The 17,956-nt window shown below is 35.9% G+C and overlaps 1 protein-coding gene and 1 long non-coding RNA gene across 2 annotated transcripts; one reads left to right on the forward strand and one right to left on the reverse strand.

Moving 5' to 3' along the window:
* Nucleotides 1-6,654: 6,654 nt before the first annotated feature.
* On the forward strand, nucleotides 6,655-8,041 carry LOC147538945 (uncharacterized). The gene is made up of 3 exons (XM_086643048.1): nucleotides 6,655-7,036; nucleotides 7,574-7,689; nucleotides 7,907-8,041. Exons 1-3 carry the CDS (start codon nucleotides 6,655-6,657, stop codon nucleotides 8,039-8,041), a joined length of 633 nt encoding a protein of 210 aa, XP_086499174.1.
* Nucleotides 8,042-11,159: 3,118 nt separating this feature from the next.
* On the reverse strand, nucleotides 11,160-12,181 carry LOC147538946 (uncharacterized). The gene is made up of 2 exons (XR_015226101.1): nucleotides 11,710-12,181; nucleotides 11,160-11,597 (listed from the first exon to the last, which is right to left on the reverse strand). It is a non-coding gene; the product is annotated as an uncharacterized LOC147538946 (long non-coding RNA).
* Between the last annotated feature and the right edge of the window lie 5,775 nt (nucleotides 12,182-17,956).

The following is a 17,956-nucleotide window of genomic DNA, read 5'->3' on the forward strand; positions in this document are numbered from 1 at the left end:
CATTGCACTTGTTCTAAGTCCAAGTGGGAGTCTGAAGGAGTTGAAGGAGATGTCCTTCGACCAAGGTGACAATGCGAACAATTTGTCGGATAGGACAATTGATGTGGAAGATCATCAAGTCCGATTGATTTAGGGATCGTAGAGTTGTAGCTAGAGACCAACTACGATCGTCGAATTACGAAGTAATTCGCGGCTAACTTCGATCGGATCCTACAACGGGTTACACATAAGAGTGACAAATTGATCTAGGATATGACTAGCGGGAGTGAGACATAATCATGGGAGTGTCCCATAAACATATCTCATAGGCCTAAAAGGAATTAGGCAAAGATAGTACAAAAAGGCCAAAAACAGGGTTTTTGGGCCTAGACCGGTTCGGGTACTTCTAGGACTCGGATTGGGCTGAATTTTGGAGGGTTAGTTGCTGATATAATAAACATTATATCTGTCAATTTTCGTGGTGTTTGGACACCTCCTCCTTAGGGAATTGAGAAAATACCAATAGTTGCTATTTTCGACTATTTCCCTAAATCTTATTCTAAAGGGTGTTTTAGGAAACCTAAAAGGAGGTGGATTCTTATTAGGGTTCTATATAAACACTCTTAGGGCAGAGAATAAGGTGTGGAATTTCTCTCTAAGCTTTCTTACTCTACCACATCAAGTAGAGAGGAGAAAGTGAGCTAATTCCCATTAACTATCTATCTAGTCAAGAAGAAAGGAGTTCTTCTTCCAACCACCATTGGTGTGCTAGCTATACAACAAGGTGGGAGATCAAATTGATTGCTCGTGTCCCAAGTAGAGGAGCTACACTTGAAGCTCTTGATCTTCTTCAATCAATTCAACTAGTTCGAGGGAAAAGCGATTAAGGTAATCTACTATCTCCATTAGATTAATTACTAGTTTTGCATGTGATCCTGGGAATACTAGTGTAGACATTAGATGTCATATTTCCGCTATAAACACTAGTAGAAGGGTGTAAATCCCTACAATCAGATCTCCCGAAGAGAATCTAAGAGGGTTCAGGTAAGAGTCGGGTCAAGGTAGCAAATGGTCGGGCCAAGCGCCTAGCCGAAAAGGTGGTCGAGCGTATGGCCCAAACCATGCGTAAGGCCGACCAAATAGGCAGGGCCTCAAAAGGCATGGTTGGCCAACCCATTACCGTTGAGAATGGATGCTTTGCCCGACCACCAGAACCAGAAGGGTGTCCCAGATGGGATGGACTCCAATATGAGAATCCCATTGATGAAAGACGACTCTCTATTTGTGGTACTTTTGGAAACCTAGTTTGCTTTGACTTTAGAAGTCTTAATAAAAGAACTTCATTATAACATAAATAAGTGTGAAAAACTTTCAACAATTTCTGTCTTTCTGACTACATAAAAACAGAAGATCGAAAAAAAAGAATAATGTCAAACTACCTATCTAGTCTAAAAAAGAAGTTGTTCTTCATCTTCACTGCTAAAACTGATCAAGAACGGTCTTGGAATTGGTTTTATCTAACCTAAAGAGCGGAAGATCAAGTAGATTGCTCGGGTGCCTCAACTAAAGGAGTTGCACAAGTGGAGTTCTAAATCTTCGGGAGAAGGAAATTCCAAGAGTCAATAGACAAGGGCTTTAATGATGGGGAGAAAGAACAAAACTTCAAGTTCTTTGAAAAATAGAAAATCAACCACCATAAATCGGTGAGGACGATCTTAGATAAATTGCACGTTTTGGGGCGGCTCCATCGTTTTCTGTAACAAGGACGGCGGAGTCGAGCCGAAATATATAAAGTCTCGAACCAACCCATTTTAACGTTAGTGAGCCGCCAATTAGGAAAATGATACAATAACTATTTAAATATGAAATAATTTATTAGGGAATGTTAATATACGTCTTTAAAGATGGAATCGTGTCCGGAAATTAGTTTTGATGTGCCCCTGCATGTATCCGCCATTATTTGTGACTCTTCGTTTGTGATTGTTTTGCAACAAAGGAATAACTTTTGTTGTGTAGAGACTGAAAATGTTGATTTCGAGATGAATAATCTATAAAGAAGAGTTGAGGATTACCAGTAACGGTGGTGGTGACTGTAGGTGGTTCTTAGGGAATTGATTTTTCCATTTCTAGATGTAGATTTTGGAACTAAGGGCTTGTTTGATATGTGTGAAAATATTTGGTGTGAAAGTCATCATTTTCTGGTGGGAAAGAAAATAATCATTTATTCAATAGTCAATTAAATTAAAGTGTTTGGTAAAGCTTATTGTGATTTACACCAAAGGAGGAATTTAGGTGGTTTGAAGGGGTCCAAGATTTTTGGCGATTTGAAGAAATTAAGATTTTTTTGGTTCCGAAAAATGGGAATTTATAGAGATTAAGGTAGGATTTTCTAGTTTGAACATATTGAGGTTTTTTTATTATTAATATTTGGTAGGTTTTCTTGTTTTTAAATATATAAAGGTTTCTTGTTTGAACTTTAATAGATGAGATCGTGATTTCTTTGCCAGTTTCAGAGGTGAGTATGTGTCAGAGAGAAATCTTTGCGAGAAAGAGAGAAAGACAAACAAGTTTGAGTGTGAGAGTCTTTGAGAGATAAGAGTGAGATAAATGAGTCTGAGTGGGAGAGTTACGGAAGAGGGTGGGAAACGAGTTTTACCAGTTTCCAGTTTTTGGGTGGTCAAAATTTTTTTTTTTTGGAAGTCGACTACGATCTACGTATGTCGTTACATTTGGCACTTGATACATCATAGATGTGATAAGCTTGATAACCGCCCATTCAAACACTAACAGAACCGGGCCTATAGCCCAACAAGACATGGCCTAAAGTCCAACAACATTATTTACACCCTAATAACCCCAATTCAAATAACCAAAGATTCCACCTTCTCTGAGATTCGAACTTGGGACCTCCAGGGATTTCTGGAGTTTATGTCAACACCTTGGAACCACTTGGGCTACCAACTGTTGACTGGGTGGTCAAATTTATGAGATCTTTTTCCCACCTTTTTTCCGTAGGAAAGTGCTTCCCGTACTTTTTTAGCCTTATCAAACAGCGGAAAGTTGATTTTCTTGTGAAAATTGATTTCCCAAGTCTTTCCCACATAGCAAACGGACCCTACGAAACAAGAGGATAGAGAAGAAAGCCTACACAAATTACCAACTTAGTGAAGCGTCTATAAAATATGATCAATCCAGATTGACAATGCCCAATTGGTGCAGGGTCGTTTACAGTAGAATAGAGGCGCCTACAGAATTCTTCCTTAAATTGTGAACATCTATATATTAGTTTTAGTAGATGGAAAGTGGAAACTGGTCAAGTTACCATTTAATAACTACAGTATAAAAATTACTAATCACTTCTTTATGTACCAACCAATTTTGTTTTGGTTATCAAGGAATGGTTATGGGCTGGTCCAATAATGTTAGATTTAAATTTTATGAATCTCAAGCTATTATCGTTGTACTCGCCATTTCTTCTCCAATATTGACTTGTTCTTCTTGATTCTTATAAGAGGTTCTTTTGTTTCTTTTTGGTTGGAAATGGAGCCGATTTTGGCTCGACCCCACTCGTCAAACTCAGAAATGGAACACGCCATTGCGTTTTCTCGTCGAACTCTTCAATTTAGAGCCAAGAATCACTCAAATCGGATTCCGGATGAATGAGAAACTCAAGTTTACACTTTGGACGGAGATTGGTTAAGGACTAAAACGTCAAAAAGACAAGTTAGATTGGGGGGCCATCTGAACGAAGCGAGCACGTCCAAATCAGGACGGCTCGCGTTCAACCCGAGCGCATCTAACGGACATGCGTTGATCCTCTCAGAATGGAATCGGGACGCGGGCAGAAGCGTTGGATCTGCAAGATCCTACGACTGACATCAACGCAATCTGGTCCCAAGGTGGGATAACGGCCATGCTTCATCTAACGACCGATTTTATCATCTGGTGGGCCAGAGTTAGAAAAGATCAAGGGCAGACTTCCCTCCGTGTTTTTGAGATCGATCCAACATCCCAGAATCTAGCCGACTTCAATTTGGATAAAAACTTCACATTAGGTCCTCCGTTGAACAGTTTTGTTCCTTGACCCCGAAAGGCGCTCAACCCTATTCAATTCCTATATAAACAACCCAAATTCATTTCAAATTTCATTTAATTAATCCTTTTCTTCTTTTCTCTTCTGAAATTAGTATTTTAGTAGGTCTAGAATATAATTCTGATTTCAGAAATATTCAAGTATATCTAGAATTTTAAAGAAAGACATCTCTGAGTGAATTCTGTCTCTACTCTTCTTCTGTTCTAAATCAGTATTTTGGTGTGTTTAGAATATAATTCTGATTTTAAAATTTGTATAGTGTGTCTAGAATTCCCAATAGAGAAGTATCAGAGTGAAGTTATAACATTTCATTGTCTAGAAGATCCATTTACCTAAGTACAAAAGCTCATATTATTTACGAAGGTTCACCCCCTTTCAGAATATAAATGTACCATCTTAAAATTCTGAAAGGATAGTCGTTCTATCATGTAGGCATACACTCTAACTGTTGATACTGTTACGGGGATGTAATATGTCTTAAACAAAGAGAATTTATTCTTTCCTCGACTCTATAAATTCTTCGTCTTACCCTCCATTAATTTTGTATATCTCGATTGATCCGAAAGGATTTCTGATTAGTCAGTATTCGCTTATTGTCTATCTCTCTATAACTTAGAGCAAAAAAGTTCCTTACCTCAACGCAGACTCTGTCTTAATCAAGACAAGACAGAGATAAAATGAACTCAACTCATAACCAGAGGAACAACACTTCTTTCATATAATTGTATGATAGATGCATGGCTGGCCACTAACATGCTCTTATATGTGGACCAAGGAAGCTATAATAGGTTGATAATGGTGATAATAATGTGATCAGGCGATGTTTCGACCACGAATATTTCCTTCCTCTTATTTTATTTTCTTTTAGTAAGTTTTGACCAACGAATGTCTCGACTAATGAACATAACCTCAAAAAAGTTATCTTGATCAATATTTTACAAAAAAAGATTTTGTTAGTTCATAATGGGCCTCATTTTTAACTTCTCTTAAGGCCTCCCAAAAACTTGAGCAAGCGCTATTTACAGAAAATCAGTGAAATAGTAGGTAAATACTATATGCAAAACTAATTCGTCAAACTCTCGCTAAGAAAATTTATTCTTTTCCATTTTATACCTCCCCTACATGAAACCAAAATTTTGTTGAAGTATAAACAAACAAATTGCATGGAATAAGTTGAGAATATCAAGAAAATCAAAGAACATGACATATTGGGTTGGCCCTTTACAATAAATTGTTTTGTGAACTTATTATTGGTAGTTAATTGGCCAAGTTTTCCTGCAGAACATATATATATATATAGCTGGCCCTGGGCCTATGCGACCTAGGCCTAGGGCCCCCAAATTTAGGGGCCTCAATTTATACAACAATATATATATATATATATTATTATATGTATTCTTTTATGCACATATATGACAAATCTACTTAGGTAGTAGAGTTAGTACACTAGTTGGTTAGTGAACCTAAGTTCAAGGGTTCGACTCCCGTAACTTACATTATTTTTTAGATAAATTTAGTTAAGTACTCATAGAAGCCTAAAAGAGACCTTAATAAAAGAACAAAAATTCAAATTAAATACATACTCTTATAAAGTAGTTTATTCTCTATTCAAATTTCTCTTCAAATTATCTCACATTTATATTTCCTTCTCAAGAATCTCTACAAGGATTCATCACATAATTACACAGAGGTAAGTTTTTTGTTCATTTAATTCTTCTTTAGTTTTTATTTAGATTGGTATGGCTCCAAGAAAGTATTTATGCGGCTCTGAAAAAAGAAAGAAAAAGAAATTAGCTCAAGATTTGATTAAATCACAAGCGGGAGCTATGGATAAATTCGTGTTTCAAAAAAAAAAAATGGATAAATTCGTGAAGAAAAAACAATCGGCGACTAATAATCCAAATGAAGTGTTGGTTGAGGATGATAATGTGATCGATGATGAGAATGTGGTTGATGATGAGAATGTGGTTGATGATGATACAATGATTGATGATGACAATGAGAACTTATGGTGAACAAAACTTGGTAAATGAAGAAGTTAGTCAAATTGATAAAGAATAATTTGTTAGGAAGAACTTAAAAACATAGATTTGGAAGATCCATCTAATTGGGATGAGATTGACCACAGATGTAAAGATCTTATAATATGGAGAGGCCCTCAAAGATGTATGGATATCGATTTTCCTAATGATGATAATGATAGACATTTTTCTCATAAATATTACATTCTGTATTTACCAAATTGTGAAAAGATTGATAGAAAGTGTGGTTAATTTATTCTAAGACTTTGAATAAGTTCTTTTATTTTTGTTGTAAGTTGTTTAAGCAAGATGAGATTAGAATCCAATTGTCTAATGAGGGAACTAATGATTGGAAAAACATTAGTGAAAAGCTTAAAAGTCACGAGGTTAGCAATGAACATGACATTTTGTGTATGACTAGATGGATTGAGGCTGAGAAAAAGTTACAAACGTGTGAACCAATTGACAAGTATGCAAGAGAAAATAAAAAAGGAGAAAGAGCATTGGAAACAATTGTTGAAACGAGTGCTAGCCCTTGTGCAAACTCTAGCAGAGTGTAAAATGGCATTTCGGGGGACCAATGAAAGAATTTATCAAGAAAACAATGATAATTTTTTGAAATTTATTGAAATGATGGTTAAATATGATTCGGTTATTCAAGAACATATTCGTCGTATTGAGAAACATGAAATTCATTATCATTATTTGGGGCATGAGATTCAAAATGAGTTGATCCAAATGCTTGCAAGTCAGATCAAGAGTTCAATGATTAAAATAATTAAGGATTCTAAATACTTTGGGGTTATTTTTGATTCTACACCTGATATAAGTCACAAAGAGCAAATGTCTCTCATTATTCGTTGTGTAAATACATCAACTACATCGATAAAAGTGGAAGAATTCTTTTCGGGATTTTTGAATGTTCATGATACTTCTGGATTTGGTTTTTAATGCACTTAAAGATGAATTGGAATCTCTTGAACTACCCATTTATGATATTAGAGGACAAGGATATGATAATGGTTCTAACATGAGGCGAAAATATAAAGGTGTTCAAAGTAGATTACTTGAAATTAACCATAGAGCATTTTATACTCCATGTGGGTGTCAGAGTCTAAATCTTGCTCTTTGTGACATGGTAAATTCTTGTGCTCAAGCTGAATCTTTTTTTTTGGAGTAGTACGTCGCCTATATTTATTATTCGGTTCATCTACTAAGACATGGGACATACTTAAAAGTATGTGAATATAACTCTTAAGCCGTTATCACAAACAAGATGGAAAGTCACATTGAAAGTGTCAAAGCAATAAAATACATGCTTTAGAAATCAGAGTCGCTTTAATTGAATTATCGACTTTGTGTGATGACCTTGAAATAAAGAGTCAAGCGTCTTCTTTAGCAACAAATAAACTTGAAAGCTTTGAATTCTTGCTTGGCATGACTATTTGGCATAACACATTATACGCTGTGAATTTCGTAGGTAAGGTTCTTCAAAAGGAAGACATGAATATTGAGCTTGCAATTGGTGAACTGAAAAAACTCGCTTCTTTTTTTGAAGACTTTAGAGAAAATGGGCATGATGAGGCTATGGAGGAAGTAAGAAAGTTGCATCCGCAATAGAAATATAACCGGTTTTCCGAAAGAGACGCGTGTTAAAAAGAAAGAGGCACTTTGATGAGAACATTAGTGACGAGGTAACGTTTACACCTGAAGAATCAATTCGAGTCAAGTACTTTTTGCATATTGTTGATCAAGCTATTTCTTCTCTTAAAATTATGTTCGAACAGTTTCAAGTATATGCAAATATTTGTAGGTTTTTATTGACAATGAGAGTTTAAAGGTCTGTTGCACCAATTTAGAAAGCTTTCTTAAGGATGAACAACACGGTGACATTGATGGAGATGATTTGTATTCTGAACTAAAAGTTTTAAAAAGGATTTTGCCATAGAATGCTAAAAGACCAATTGAAGTGTTAGAATATTTGAAATTAATGGAAGGGTGTCCGAATGCGTGGATCGCTTATAGAATTCTTTTGACCATTCCGGTTACTGTGGCTTCTGCGGAGAGAAGTTTTTCAAACTTGAAGTTAATCAAGTCTTACTTGACGTCTACCATGTCTCAAGAAAGGTAAATGGATTAGCTTTGTTATCTATTGAACATGAATTAGGTGAGAATATTGACTACACAAATGTGATTGGTGATTTTGCATCGAAAAATGCAAGAAGAGCGGCGTTTAAGTAGTTTTTGTTTCATGTATAATTTTAATAACTATAAATTTTATTAAAAAAATGTCAACTTTTATATTTTTTTTGACTTAAAGTGTAGGGCCCCGTTGATACGTTTGCCTAAGGCCCCCAAAAAGTCAGGACTATACACACACACGAATTGGTTATCTAAGTAAGTGGTCAATAATGTTGACATAGACTCCAAAACCTACTTATCACATCTTAGATGTATCAATGTTAGTCAATTCCCAATATATATTTGTAAGGTCACATTAGGAACACCTTGTTTCATTAATAAACCCCTTCCCCACTCTTTTTGGGAGTTCACTAAAAAGGGGACCCAAAATGATCATTTGTAATTTTAGTCGTCGTTGTCTCTTTAATTAGTCCCAAATCCTGGCGGGGCAACCCTATATCTATTGGAAAATTCAAATCTAATCATAACCAATGTATTGACTTTGAACTTAAACAAAGCCCAAAAATGGAGAGAACTTTAATTAAAGGAAACCCAAGAATTGTGTAGAGCAAATCAAAGCCCTAAACTTATTAAGCACTTTGTGTTAAGCACTTTGAATAGTTAGCCAAACCCCTAAACTATCATTTTTGTGGGAACCCATCTCATTTGATTTTAGGTAGAAGTCTTTCTTAAAAAAAAAATGGTCTATGTTCTTTTTGCAAATTACTCTTTCCCCTTTCTATTTTGTAAAGATATATTTTCACTTTTGATTCTTCAATCTTTCATTTCTCATTTCAATTTTCCCATTTTTCATATTTTCATGTTTTATTTTCTCTAAATCATACTAATTAACCCCACATTTCATCATTAATTTAGTGGTGTTCTTGCTAAGCATGCGCACTAAACTTAGCATTCCTTTTCTTCACTATATAATGCATCACAGGCCCCTCTATTTTTTTTTTGTTTCTAATGTTATATTAGTCACCCACTCATATGATTTAATTGTGCTTTATTTTTCTTCATTATTGTCTTTTTTTTTTTAGACACTAATAACTCTTTCTATTGTTGGCTTTATTATTCTCTTTATGAGAAAATCTACTACAACTCTTATATATTTTCCACTCACAAGTCACCACCGCCCTATGGCCAAATTTTTTTTTATAGCCTTAATTCTATTTTGATCCCCCATTTGTGACCAGGACATTTTGGCCCGATTATCTTTGCTACTTCGTTTTGGTCCCTGCTTTTGATCGTATTGGCTGATATTGTTCTTGTGCCAGTTCAATAAATTTCTACTTTTTCCTTCTTCCGTTTTTAAATTTCTTTTATTGTCAACACTTGGTTGCCAAGTGATTGATAGTGCTGGCTCTAAAAGTCTCTAAGTTTGATTCTCAGCGGAGGTGGAATCCATGATTTATTGAATTTAGGTTATTAAATATATTAATAAAGCATTTGATGGACTTTAGGCCACTAGTTTAGATGGGATTTAGGTCTGGTAGTTTAGAATGTTTAATTTCAGGCGGTTATCATGCTTATCACATTTTGACGATGTATCAATGTCTCTGTAATGACTTCATAGAATCTTAGTCAAACTTCGAAAAATTAATAATAAACAAATTTCTTGTATCTTGAAGTTCTTATTTTTTCTCTCTCTTGTATCTTGCATTTCTCTCTCCACTCTGTTCTCCCTCTTACCCATCAACGTCATATGAAATTTTTTCCTACAAAGGGGCTACCTAGCCCAGGGAACCCTTGTGTGACTGAAGGATTTCTGATTTAACCAAGAGATTCTTCAAATGATTTTAGGTTATATTGCAAATGTGATTCAGAACAAAGAGGAGAGGAGGAAGATAGAAAAGTTAAATATAAAGAGAGAAATGAAATTGAAAAATAATTAAAAGAAAAAAAAGGAATTTACAAAATTGCTACAAGAGTAAAATAATATGTTTGACAAAAAATTGGGACCAAAACAAACTGTGAGATACAATTAGGAGCAAAAACAAACTGTCACACATATATAGAGGCCAAAATATCCAGCTGGTCACAAAAGGGGGTTAAACAGGAATCAACCCATCTAAAAACTACCCCTTAATAAATTGCTTACCTGATTGGGAAATATCAACCAATTAGTTCTTAATGTCATTACATCACGTTTTGTATGGCATGTAACTTGAAGGATTCTCAAATTACCCATGTCCAAAATGTTATTTGTTTATTGTTTTAACTTTTATTTTTAGGAAAACATATACTAGTTTTTTTATTGGTTTGACTTGATAATACCTTCTAGATTTATGATTAGTGGAATTGATAGGCTAATATATGTCCAACAATTTATTTGGCCCCAAGGTGAATGTCCGGTTAGTGTCTATTCCCCACCCAATTTGACACAAAAATACCAAACTCGCTAAGAAGAGTGATGGAGAAATAATAAAAAAAGAATTGATATAAAAATGTGCTTTATTGATGATACTTGGGTATTAATACCTGTGTGTGTATATATATACTAAGTTCCCACCGCACCATACACCCAATTTGACACAAAAATACCAAACTCGCTAAGAAGAGTGATGGAGAAATAATAAGAAAAGAATTGATATAAAAATGTGCTTTATTGATGTTACCTGGGCATTAATACGTGTGTATGTATATATATACTAGGTTCCCACCGCGCTTAATTGTATCTTGGTGTCGTCAGTTCGATTTGGTTTGTGTTAATCTGGCCACTTCGACGGAGTTTCACTTTTTTACATTCAAAATGCTAGGGGAAGTGTTTCAGGTTTGTTTATTGGAGTGAAGAAGAATAAGGGAGAAATATTGTTTGTATGAAAGGAGGGAGAAATATTGTTTGTATGAAAGGAGAGAGAGAGAGAAAGCTAATAACCATAAATATAAAAATTTCATATTATTAAACTCTTCAACATAGAACACAAATAAATACATTATTCCTATAAAAAGAAACAAATACATTAAACACAAGGCCTTTGAATAATAAAGAAAAAAACTCACTGCCATTAAAATTATGTGTCTTTTCTTCTAGGTCTCTCTTCGAAAGAATAGTTTCATGAAGAAATTAGCATGAGAAACTCTAATTAAGAGAGTTAAATGAGTTGTAAACATACATACACCTTGATGAACAAAATAATACACCCGAGATAAAATTACACAGAAATAAAAACAAATGAAAAGAAATACAAAATACCAAGGAATTACATGTATCTTTAACAAAAAAAAGAATTACATGTATCTTTTCAATAATTCTTCTTTATTATTTTTACGTCTTCAAAAAATTGTTTATCTTCTCCACTAAGAGAAAACTTTAAATCCTGCACAAAAACACAATATCTATATCAATTAGTATCAAGTAGATTAATCTATATCAATTAGTAAAATCTAACAATAAAGAATCGAAAATAAGTACTTTTCATACACTCTTACTTCTTCAAGTCTTTGTAATCAAATTCAAGAGCCAAAAAAAGGAACATTTACCTGCAATTAGAAAGAGGAAATATATGTCACCTACAAACACAATCGATAATAAAAGAAGTGTATGTTCATTCTTCCCAAATCTACAAACGTGAGAGAAGGAGTGGTGGTGGTTTTGAGATTTAGAAAAGAGAAAGTAAACAGACCGTGAAAGAAAGAGAAAATCAAGCAAGATTTAGTTATATATAGGAGCTGCCCACGATTTGCTCCATCTCCCACGATTTTATCTTTTATTCAAAACTACCCAATCAAGCTCCATCTCCCACGATTTTCTCTTTTATTGTTGGCAAAAACTACCCAATCAAGGGGAGAAACCGATTTTACTCATCAACTATCCTTTGTTGGATTAGATCCCAACCAAATCTCTAAAATAAAATGGACGGTCAGACTTATCCCCTGGATAACCGACTGACCTATTTTAATATAATAGATATACACATAGTTGTCTTAGAGTTTATACATAAAACTAAATTAAGGAGATCACAAAATGGATATACTAGAGTTTAGAAACTAAAGGATTCATTTTCTCTTCTACTTACAAATGGTCCAGCTGAGGGAGAGCGCCCATATATTTGGGATTCACATGTACATAAACACCCTCCACAAGTGGGAGGGAAGAAAGAAATCTGAGGCAAGCGCAACTTGGGTAGCAACCCATAAAACTAATCAAAACTAAGTGACTTGGTGAGAAGGCAACCACTTAATCAGCAGAACGAAGACGATGAGTCAATAAGACCAGACGCAAGTTTCTCACAGACGATGACAATCAAGTGCGATATGCGTAGTTCATTTATTAAAAACTAGATTGACAGCAATATGGACAATAGTTTGATAGTCACATAATACCTTAAAGGGTTAAAGGATTTCAGTGCATAAATCTTAAAGTAGGTATTGTCACCATTGGAGCTCTGACGTCAGAAAAGCAAGGGCTCGGTATTCAACTTCGATTGAAGACTGGGAAACGGTCAGTTGTTTCTTGGGATGCCAAGACAACGAACTTGCACGAAGCATGGTAAAATATGAAGTGGTGGAACGACGATTGAGAGAACAATTGGCCCAATTTGAGCAACGAACCTTGAAAGAGTCGGAGAATTAGAAGATGAAAGAAAGATCTCGTGATCAAGAGTATCTTTTAGATATAACCCGAGTTGCTGCATCTATATGAAAAATACGAGGATGCTTTGTGAATTGACATATGTAATTCACTGAAAAAGCTATATCTGGACGTGTAATAGTTACATAAATAAGTCTACAAATGTGACAACAAAAAGACTTCTGACCGTCTAATGCCAAACCATCCGTAGGTAACAGTTGAAACATTATTACATCTGTTAAATACCATATTTTGCGACAAGCAAGCCAAAATCTTGATGAATGTCTCAGATACTGAAGACGCTTGGTAACTTAAAGAAGACTCCGAAGCAGTGACACCTGAAATTTGATCATGCAATGTCAATCAATGGGATTAAGATAAACGAGTGTGACCAGTGTGTCTACGCTATAGTCACTGTTAAAGGTGCGTAATTCTATGTTTGTACGTAGATGACATGCTTATTACATGAGATAATATAGATGTCATAAAAGCAACCAAGAAAATACTGTCTAAGAATTTCACGATGAAAGTGAAGTTATCCTTCAGAAAAAAATATCCAAAATTCCTTCTGAGATAAAATTATCTCAGACTCACTACATTGAGAAGGTTCTAGAGAAATTCCGCTAGAATGATGAGTTTATATCAGACATTGATTGATCCCAACATGCACTTGATGAAAAGTAGTAATTAAGGAGTAAACTAATATGATACTCAAAATCATAGAGTCTAATTGATGTAGACTTTGGCGGAAGCGTAAAACTAATAGAAAATTCATGGATAAAACTAAGAAGAAACGATAATAAACGAAAGATAAACTGTAATAACTGTAATAATTAAAGAAAGAAGATGCAATCAAGGAGATTTTGTATTTGATAATTCAATTCATTACTTAACATGACAGAGCAGACTTCTCTTATATAGAGATTGTACTTTCCTAGTTATTAGACTCAAATAAAGAAAGAAGATAACTACTAAGGACACTTTCCTTGATTGCTTGGACTCTAAATATGGAAACCTTAAATACTAAACTGGAAACCTATGCTAATATAGGATCCTGGTCGTTAGGCCCACTAGTAGTCTGGCCGAGAGGCCGACTAGGTGGATGGCAGCCATCATACTCCCCGTCCAAGAACGAACTTGCCCTCAAGTGAGACACAACAATGTGATCCTTAATTCCCACTTTACACGAATTTGCCAAAAATCCAAAGTAGACAAATATAGACCAAATCACCAACTAGAATCTGAATCCCATAATGACAAGATAGTTGCAAAATAGATGGTAGGAAACAAACTTCGAACAAATTTCTACATCTCCCGTCATCTAGTAATTCGAAGAATAGGATCATAAAAACTACATTATCCTAACGAGGTTCCGACCAACGAGTGAAGAATAAACAATGTTGATCTCCCCATCTTCCCATGGTAGAATCTGCCACTTAATAATCTTCAAGGTGTGAAGTAACATTAACCAATATGAAGAGAGACTTATTTTAGCAATTCTCCAAAGTTCTTCACCAAGAGACGAATTATCAACAAAACCAACTCGAAGAAAGGTAACAATATGGAAGTATGTAGTGTCGCTTTGACTCTCAAAAACTAGCTTCCCACGTTCATCATCGTGAAGTTTGTAAATCCTAACTTTATCAGAACTTGCCAAGTTGAGAAATACCGTAGTTAAATCTTCCCTTTCGCGAAAAAACCGGGTAGTTGAAAAACCTCTTAGTTAAATCATAACATTTTATCGAACAGGTGATAGGCACCATCGACTAAGTTCCAGGAATAAACCCAGCAGTATTGAATTGGTCCATGAGTGTTCCCAAAACCAAAATCGGTAATACATTTATAGTTATCAGTGATTACAAACTGTAGAACTGTGTTCAATTCAAAGTCGAACAAGAACTTGAACTTCAGAACTCTGAATTGGAGCAATTCACTTCTTTGTTTAGGACGAAGTGAGAAGATGGATTCTATAAAGGCCGAATCAGAATTCACTTTATCAACTTTAAAAATACCCTCGTCAATAGTGAGAAGAGAGACATCAAAAGTACCGCCACCAAGATCAAAGCATTATTTTCGCCAACATTTGATGCTTTCTCATCAAGACCATAAGCAATAGCAGCAGCTAAACCTCTTTTAGAACCTGTTCTTCTAGCAGCAATTTGACCAACCTTGGCACCGGTTGATTGCCAACGACTAACAGTACTGGCATGACCGATATGCTGGTGATTACCACCACCATGAGGATGCTCAACTGGAAACATGGCGTGAAGGAGTTGAAGGAGATGTCCTTCGACCAAGATGGAAATGCGAGCAATATGTCAGCTAGGACAATTGATGAAGAAGATCATCAAGTCCGATTGATTTAGGGGTCATAGCGTTTAGCTAGAAACCAACTACGATCGTCGAATTACGAAGTAATTCGCGGCTAACTTCGATCGGATCCTACATTGGGTTACACATAAGAATGGGTATTTAATCGGATGATATGACTAGTGGGAGTGTGATATAACATTGGGAATGTCCCATAAACATATCTCACAGGCCTAAATAGAATTTGGGCAAAAGATAGCAAAAAGGCCCGAAATAAGGGTTTTGGGCCTAGGCCGATTCGGACACTTTTAGGGCTCGGATTGGGCTGATTTTTGGAGGGACGTTTTCTTATGTTATGAACATTAAATATGCCAATTTTGGCTGGGTTTTGACGTCATCTCCTTAGGGAATTGGGAAAATACCAATAGTTGCTATTTTCGACTATTTCCCTAAATCTTATTCTAAAGGGTGTTTTAGGAAACCTAAAAGGAGGTGGATTCTTATTAGGGTTCTATATAAACACTCTTAGGGCAGAGAATAAGGTGTGGAATTTCTCTCTAAGCTTTCTTACTCTACCACATCAAGTAGAGAGGAGAAAGTGAGCTAATTCCCAAGCTATCTTCTAGTAAAGCAAGAAGAAGGTCTTCTTAATATCAAACCACCATTGGAGTGCTAGCGAGCTTTCAAGGAGGGAGATTAAATACACTATTCGGTGTCCCAAGTAGAGGAGCTACGTTTGAAGCTCTTGGTCTTCTTTATTCAATTCAACTAGTTCGAGGGAAAAACGATTAAGGTAATCTATTATCTCCATTAGTCTAATTCTAGTTTTGCATGATGATCTTGGGGTACTAGTGTTAGACATTAGGTGTCGTTATCCGCTATAAACACTAGTATAAGGGTATATAAATCCCTACAGTGGCGTCACAGCCTCTTGCAATGAACTAGTTTTTGCTAAGAATCGAACTAGTTCATATTAGATATGATTGATAGTTTGATAAATTGAGTTTATAAAAGTATTTTAAAAGTGTTTTAAAATTATTTAAACTCACAATTTGATATTATTGAATGGGATTCAATGAATTTCAAATTGAGAATCAAATTGATGATTAAAAGTGTTTTAAAAGACTCAATTTGATTGAATTTCAAACTAATTCATGCTTGATTAAGTTGATAGTTATGTTTAAAAAGGTTTTAAACATAAAATTTGATTAACTAGTCCGAGACACCTAGCGTCTGAGGTTCTGGGTGTCTCGGACTAGTCCGAGACACCTAGTGCTGGTCCGGTCCAGCACCAGACGCGTCCAGCACCAGACGCGTCTAGGACGCGTCCGGTGCATGGACTAGCGTCCTGGCTCCGGCCAGGACGAGACCAGGCCTTGATAGGCCTCGGCCAGGACATGCCGGCCCTATGGGCCGTGCTATGTCCGGACCTTGTCCGAGCCCTTTTGTGGGCTTGGGCCGGGACTTGTCTAGGACTTGTCCCGGGCTTTTTCGAGGCTTTTCGGACCACGAAATGGGACCATCATTCGAGTGAGAGTTTTTTGCCAAACTTTCTTCCGATTCCAACCAAATAATTCCAAAATCAATCCGGGCCATCCAGAAGGCCAAAACGGATTTCTCTTTAAATTGATTTATGAAATCATTAAGAATCGAACAAATATTTTTCCCGAAATTGACCCGGGCTTTCAAAACCCAAAACGGAGTTTTTTCTTAAAGATGATTTTAAAAATCATAAAAGATAAAACCGGAACGCACCATTAGTTGAATTCTTCGAATTTAGACTTAAGGTCCGTAATGTGACATGGGATGTCGACAAAAGTATCTCCCAAGATAATCATGCGTATATAATTCTTAGCCTTGATATATTATATGATTGCATGTGATGTGAATGCGGGAAACTAGTATGGCCATAGATTTATTTCTTTATTCTTGTTTTAAGCACGGATGGGTGCATGCTTTGTAATTAATTTTAATTTCAAGTTTATATGATCTGCGAATCGTTAGAGTCTTGTAATTAGAGTTTAGGGTCTATGAGTCCATTGAAGAAACTCGAGGATGAAATCCAAAGGCGAGCGGGAGAAATCAATGGAGGTTCAAAGATGGCGATCTAAGACGAACCAAAAGGCGAAACAAGAAGAAAACCAAAGGAGATTAGATCTTCTAGGTTAGGGGCCATACTAGGATCCATGTCTGCTTGATTTACATTCTCGCGCGCATTTACTTACTTATTTACGCTTTATGTCGTGGATGTTAGTTAGGCTAAATAGTTCACTATAACAAACGCCAGACTAGCGTAAAAGTCCCCAAAAGTAATCTTGAGTAATCGCCTATCCAGATTAAGACACTTGTTGCTCCCTTGTTCGAGAAAGGTGGGTCGGCCAAAGCAGAGTACCTCCTCTACCTTGGGACAATGCGGGTAGGTCTATAGAAGAGGCCTACACGTCTAAATGGTTCTACTCAACGAGATCAGCAAGAGAGTCTTGGATACTCGAGGCAAAAGGATAGATTTGTCATTCATCAATGACTATCTATCAACCAAGAGTCATAAGGGTATGATCAGTGAAGTAGTTCACTCACCTAGGACGACGGAAGTGGAGGGCAGGGCCAAAGTCCGCTTCACTCCGAAGAAGTGGGATCTTGGAATCACTTATTCAATCGGGGACGATTTTATTGAATAATGTGGGAAAACTAAGTTTTTCAAAAACGATAACGAGTTTTGAAACTTTGCCATTTCTTTATGTAGTTTTAAGATGACACAAACAATTTCAACATTGAATCACACCTAAGGGAGGTGCT

The sequence above is a fragment of the Eschscholzia californica genome, unplaced genomic scaffold, assembly GCF_041429995.1.
Source record: "Eschscholzia californica isolate CP2 unplaced genomic scaffold, dmEscCali1.0.p SCAF_5, whole genome shotgun sequence".
Classification (NCBI taxonomy): Eukaryota; Viridiplantae; Streptophyta; class Magnoliopsida; order Ranunculales; family Papaveraceae; genus Eschscholzia; species Eschscholzia californica.